This window comes from Onychomys torridus, chromosome 7, assembly GCF_903995425.1.
Source record: "Onychomys torridus chromosome 7, mOncTor1.1, whole genome shotgun sequence".
Taxonomy (NCBI): domain Eukaryota; kingdom Metazoa; phylum Chordata; class Mammalia; order Rodentia; family Cricetidae; genus Onychomys; species Onychomys torridus.
In genome coordinates, this window is record NC_050449.1 from 32,387,756 (window position 1) to 32,395,042 (window position 7,287).

Consider the following 7,287-nt stretch of genomic DNA (forward strand, 5'->3'; position numbering starts at 1 on the left):
ATCCAACAAGTGATTATTATCTAGAGTACATAAATCATTCAAAATTATACACTAAAAATCCCCAGTCAGTAAACTGGCAAATGATATGAACAGAAAGTTCTCAAAAGATGAGGCACAAATAGTAAATAAAATCCTGAAAAAATAGTCAATATTCTCAGGCATGAGGAAATGTAAATCAAATCTATATCAAGATTCCATCTTACTGTAGCCAAAAATATTACCATCAGAAATAAATAAACACACTTTTGACATTAGTGAGTCCATGTGACCAAAGGTACCCGTTACTCTGTTGGTGGGATGTAAATTAGTGTGGTAATGAAGTAAATGAAGTAAAAAAAAATGTGAGCTTACAAATAAACCAGAAATATCTCACAGACAATAAGCTCTCCAAAGTTAAAGTCAGTTCTATAAGATACAGATCATATAGGAACACATTTCACAAAGCCATGGCATGGAGTCAGTCTATATGCCGAGCTGTGGATCAGTAAGATGGAGTGAGGTGGGTATGGAGGTGGATGCTTGTCACCTCAGCACTTGGAAGGCTGAGCTGGGAGGATGGTGAGTTGCACTAAATAAGAAGTTTCTGGGCTAGCCTCAGCTACATAATGAGATGATAGCTCACATATTGAGGTATTGTGCAATGAAAATTTTGTTCAGTTATAGAGTAAAATGTCTTTTGTAATAAAGGGATGAAAAAAGTGAAATAAGTTACTCTCAAAGACAAGTGAACAGAAACACGGAGAATACACAAAGAGGGTACATGAAAGGGGAAGCTATTAGGCATGCAGAAATAGAAAATGAGAGGGGGTTAACAAAGTTCAACCAAATAGGTGAATATAATGAAAGTACATTATATGGATAGGTGAAAATGTCTTACCAAGCCCATTACTTTGTATAAGTTATATTTGATATTAAAAAATAGCTGAATGAAAATTTTTGTGCCTATAAAATAATTTGGGGTTTATTATTGAATATTTAATAGCACTCAAGATATTAAAATTATTACAGAAGATTATTAAATACTACTTTATTCACTAAAAGTAATATAGTAGAATTATAATTAGTGAATATTGATCACAACAAGTCTAGGCTTAAATTTATGAATGGCTTTAAAGACTCCATATTTGTGTACCCTGGGAATTGTTTAATCCCTGGTGGGAAATTTACATCTATTATCATGAAGTGAGGCATAAACACAAACATCATTATTTCTTCTCTTCCTATTTGATCACTTTAGGGATGGCATGTCCTAAGGGACAGGCATTTCTGGATTTTTAATGGGGTCTGAAAGACTGAAAAGCCAGAAGCAAGTTCAGTGTGCTCTAGGATGTGGTGGCTCTGAGGTCTGGTATGTTACTTTCCTTCATTTTCTCTTGGTAAATTCATCACTATGGATTTGAGCTACATCCGATCATAATTCCTAGAACCTCCCAAATGTGAGGAATTCCAAGATTAAGGAAAAGAAGACTCTTTGGCTCTGTCAGTGTAGATTTTACTCTTCCAAAGCCAGTTCTTCCAGATGAGCAGAGGTGAGTCTCGTGAGGAACTAGCAAGGAGTGGTTTGAGAGGAAAGAGGGTAAGTTCCTCTGGTCTCAGTCTGTCCCACTCACCCACGCAAGATAACATTTGGGGCTATTATATCCAATGACAAGAAATTGCAGCAGGGCTCCTACTCCACTGTCTAATTGTGTCTCATTTTAATCTCATTTCATTATTCCTCTGGTACCATGGCAAGTTTAGCAAGCAGCAACATCCAGGAAGGAGAGATTGTCTCTTTTACGAAATGTTGATGTGTGCTACACATCCAGAAAGATTACACGAGAATATAGTTTGAGAATTTTATTTAAACATTTATTTACAAATATCCAGCACTGATATGTTATCTTTATTTCCCTCGTATACATTTGGAAGTGTTTTTGTAACTCTGCATTCACTCTCTAATTTAGGCTATAGTTGAAGGGAATGTATAGGAACAGAAGAATATGTGGTTACACGTGAATCTAAGGTAACACAGATATTCCCCATACATATTATCAATGATTGATTCCTTGGACATTTGAAGTAATACATCTGGAATCCCAATAGACTAATATAGATTTTTTTTTGGTGGGGTGGGGAAATAAGAAAAAGAGCCTGGCCCTCTTACATCAATGATCTCTTCCTGGTCATCAATGGAGAATTGAGGTGTTTAGTAAATCATTTAAGCAGGAATAGGGAACTAGGAAGTGAAAGGTTAGTGAAAGAACTTTAAAAATAATCTTGTTAATTTGCCAGAAGATTTTATTTGGCCATTCATTCTCTATCTTCCATATAGGAGAGAAATAACTCATGTAGGTAAAACTGGTACTGATCCAAAAGGTGGTGGGGTGTGACAGCACATTTGGATGCTGCAAAACAAAAGAGAACTTAAATTATCCCAGTCCTTTATCATGAATTAAAACTTAGGAACAGATTATAGGATATCTGCCAATTAAAAATTTTTTCTATCTCCCCAGATTTTCAGTGATAAGCATGCTGGCTGGAAATGTCTCCTTGGTGACTGAGTTTGTCCTTGCTGGTTTGACAGACCGTCCAGAGCTCCAGATGCCCCTCTTTTACCTGTTTCTAATGATCTACATTGTCACAGTGGTGGGAAACTTTGGCCTGGTCACCCTCATTGGCCTCAGTCCTCACGTGCACACCCCCATGTACTATTTCCTCTTCAACCTTTCCGTCATTGATCTCTGTTACTCTTCTGTCTTCAGCCCCAAAATGCTGATGAACTTTGTCTCTGAGAAGAATGCCATCTCATATGTGGGCTGCATGACCCAACTGTTTCTCTTTCTCTTCTTTGTCATCTCTGAATGCTACATGTTGACCTCAATGGCCTATGATCGCTATGTGGCCATCTGTAATCCACTGCTGTATAAGGTTACCATGTCTGCTCAGGTATGTTCTATGCTATCTTTTGCTTCTTATATGATGGCATTTGCTGGAGCCTCTGCCCACACAGGCTGCATGCTCAGACTGACCTTCTGCAATGCCAATGTCATCAACCATTACTTGTGTGACATCCTGCCCCTCCTCCAACTTTCTTGCACCAGCACCTATGTCAATGAGGTTGTAGTTCTCATAGTTGTGGGTGTTAACATCACAGCCCCCAGCTTTACCATTCTCGTTTCCTATGTTTTCATCCTTGCCAACATTCTCAATATCAAATCCACACAAGGAAGATCAAAAGCCTTCAGTACCTGTAGTTCTCACATCATAGCGATTTCTTTGTTTTTTGGATCAGGAGCATTCATGTACCTCAATCATTCTGAATCTATGGACCAGGGAAAAGTTTCTTCTGTTTTCTACACTAATGTGGTTCCCATGCTCAACCCACTAATTTACAGTTTGAGGAACAAGGATGTCAAAATAGCATTGAAGAAAGTTATGATTAAACTCCGTAGTAGATTCATACCATAATTGTAAATAAAATAATACAAAGAACTAAAATTTAAATTTACAGAATCTTAAATTTTTACTGTTATTTTCATGAAGATATTTTTTATCCCAATTTGGCTTTTACATGTATTGTTCTGGTGGTTACAATTATTATCGATATTATTGTGGCTCGGTATTACAACAATCACATTTAACACAGGGGCTATACCATATCATTACTCTATTCTTTCAATAATTTTCCAATCTCTTTTTAATATTCAATTATCTGTGAGATAAGGCAGTACCCATGAAATAGTACATCTTGTATGGATCATACAGCAAACATTTACTAGTATGAGTACTAATAAAATATAATAAATAATTTAACTTGAGATATAAACTACTGTGGCTTATAGAATCTACTAGCTCCCCTCCCCATCAAGGGTGGCAACTGTGCAGAGCACAGCCTGCTGTAAGTCTGTAGCCAAGGCTCCTTCAGATGCATTCTAGTGCTCACTTTTATATGCCTCAAATACATCACGGTGCACCCACAGTCATACTCAAACACATTAGTTCATTTTCTGGTATGGACTAAGACTGGCCAATTTCTCCACAGAATGAGCCCCTCCTAAGAGGAAGTGCTTTTTTGGAAATTTCCTGTGATCTTTCCAATAACTTTTGGATCTGTCCTCAGTCTGAACTTTCCCCACCTAATCCTTCCACCGTCCCTTTTAGATGTAAGATTTTCCTCTATGATCTGAGGTTTTCCACACTGACTCAGCTCCACTTCATTTCATCCTTCACAGACAAATTACTGTAGTAAATGGCTTGCAACTGTGATTATTTCTTGGGTTCTACTTCACTAAGTAGAACTGAATGATCGCATTTATATGAAGTTTCTAAAATTGGTATGATAGTCACAACAGATTACTTTTATTGTAAAAATGCACAAACTCATAGGATGAAATATAAAACTCAGAAGCAGATTTTCATGTGGGTATTTCATTGGTTTACAATAAATCAACATACTAATTTCATCAGAAATCAGAAATATCCACAAAGAAAACCATGTGCAAATGTTGGTTATTCTAAAATGGACCAACGTCATACACAAAAACTTAAACTATATCTTTTTTTCTTCTTGGTTCTTTAGAAAACATTGAACCAAGAAGAAAAAAAGATAAACAGATAAAATTAACTTAAATGAGTACTTTTTATCAATAAAATATTTTAGTTGTATCAGAATGGAAGAATATTTTCAGGGAATACACCAAATAAAGGCATATCTATAAAATGATGTATCAGCAATTAAATACCATTTAATATCATTTAATAAGTTGACAAATGTCTCAAACTACATGGTATGAAAGACATGCAAACAGTCAATGCACACATATAAATGTTATTCTGGAAGACATGGCAGCATAGTATTCAGTTGTGTGCCCACTGGTGAGCCCATTGGTGTGGTTCCCATTAAGGATGAATCCCTTAATGAATAGTTTGAGAAATAAAGATGTTACAATTTCCCTGAGAAAATGTTGACCAGGTGGAAGATTTGACTGCACACATGTGTCTGGTGCCTGTTGTTTGGGCACAGAAAGAGTTTGTTTTCAATTACAATATGTCAGCAGTAACATTTTATTCTATTTATTGTTCTTAAAACATTTATTGTATTTTTAAATTTTCAGTATTTCTAAGTTATAGAAGTAGTATAATTATTAGGGACACTTAAAATATAAAATACGACATTTTGAGATACATATTAATGCTGTAATGAAAACTAACCTTATATCTTCTGTATCACAATAGAGGAAACATGAGTCTTGTAAAACCTCTATGATCTTTCCGGAGTATCTCATTTTTCTTCTTGACCATTTTTACAATACTATATGCCTGTAACATATCATATTAAGAATAATTACAAAGAAAAACTTCATTGTTTTCCTACTATAATTATAAACTTACATTTCTTTCTCCAGTAATGAAAACAAGTCTTATATATGGCCAGGTAAAGCAACACTAGTATGGTGTTTGCTGTTGTCTGTGTGATTTCTCATTTTGTTTGCAATGTGTCATTGCAGCATTATTCAGAATTGATGCTCTTCCTTTCTGCATACTGCCTATTAAAGTCAACATATCCTGTTCAGTTTCATTGTCAAAGCTATGAAGACTCCTTTCTAAAAATTATTTATTTTATTTTTTTAGATTATAATACTATTTCATCATTTCCCTTTTCTCTTTACTGTCTCTAAAACATCTTGTATACTGCTCCTTGCTCTCTTTCAAATTCATGTCCTCTTTTTCTCATGAATTGTTGTTAAATGCATATATATTTATCTGTTTACAGACTAATTCCTACATATATTCATACAATGTGCTTCATCTGTATAATTTTTCATGTATGTATGTTTTCAGAGCTGATCATGTGGTATTGGATGACCAATTGGATGCCATTCACCAGGGAAGAGTATTTCTCACCTTGTCAACAATCCTTAGTTACCATAGTTCTTCGTGTAGGGTCAAGGCCATCCACACTGGGATGTGAATTGTTGTCCTTGTTCGGCTCATGTTTAGGCAGGTAGTTATGTTAGAGAGACTTTATGGTATAGCTTCTGATATTCCTAGGAGACTATCTCACAGCAAACTTCTTGATTCTCTGACTATTACAATATTTCCTCCTCTTTCTCCCCAGTGATTTCTTGAGCCTGAAGTCTAATGTAGTGTAGATGTATCTATAGGGATCGAGCTCTACAGTTCTGCACAGTGATTGGTTGTGGGTTTCCATAATCATATCCTGTAGTTAGAGTTTTCCTGCCTGGCCCATAGTCAGGACAAATCTCTGTCACCCACCAGGTCCATAGATGCTCAGAACTAAGCAAGTAAACACACAGAAACTTACATTGTTTACAAACTGTATGGCCATGGCAGGCTTCTTGTTATCTACTACTTCTATCTTAAATTAACCCATTTCTATTAATCTATATTTTGCCACGTGGCTTGTGGCTTACCATTACCTTACATCTTCCTTGTCATGGCAGCGGCTGGCAGTATCTCTCTCCCCAGTCTTTCACTTCCCACCATTCTCCTCCTTGTCCTGCCTACCCTATCCTTCCTGCCTGGCTACTGGCCAATTAGCACTTTATTTATTTTTAACCAATCAGAGCAACACATTTGACATACAGAACATCCCACAGCAATATCCACCTGTTGTGAATAAATGTTTCCTGAGGACTGCACTTACCTGTGGGTATAAGTAAATTTTAACAACATAATTAGGGATTATGCTGGTTTAGTAAAGTGGTAGCTTCAGATTCTCCTACTTGATCTATGACTTCACTATCTTGGGGTAGTTGTCTAAGTTTCCAGTATCAGACATGATTCCTGTCCCATTGAATGGGTTTTAAGTCCAATTAGAGAGCTGCTGGTTACCACCAAGGTTTACATGCAACTAGTGTACTCTTATTATTATTATTATTTTCTCTTATCCATATATCTTTCATGGCAAGTATTCATTGCAAAGAGTCATTGATCTGGTTTGAGGCCTCTGGTTTCTGCTACACTATAGATTCTGGGCCCTCACTGGGACTCCTCTTGGATATCCTCTTGTTGCCCTGAGTTGTGAAGATCCTGTAGTAGATCATAGTTTGGGTGGATATTGAGGTAGGCCAAATCATAACCCTGGTTCTGGGCCTCAGTAGTTGCAGGGTTGGTCAGCTCACCAGCTCTCCCAGTCTTCACCAGGGTGAGTTCTCCAGCATTGCCCCAGTTAGTTCACCTCTTGCAGCATGAGCAAGAAGTGGGGCCAGGACTCTTGCTTCTACTGCTCTCAGGGTTTGGCTTCTACACCTACAGCTTTAGAATCAGCTCTACTGTGTTGCT

At 36.8% G+C, this 7,287-nt stretch overlaps 1 protein-coding gene across 1 annotated transcript; it reads left to right on the forward strand.

Moving 5' to 3' along the window:
• Positions 1-2,511: 2,511 nt before the first annotated feature.
• LOC118587545 (olfactory receptor 147-like) lies at positions 2,512-5,953 on the forward strand. Its single transcript, XM_036193585.1, has 2 exons — positions 2,512-3,414; positions 5,756-5,953. Exons 1-2 carry the CDS (start codon positions 2,512-2,514, stop codon positions 5,951-5,953), a joined length of 1,101 nt encoding a protein of 366 aa, XP_036049478.1.
• Positions 5,954-7,287: the final 1,334 nt, after the last annotated feature.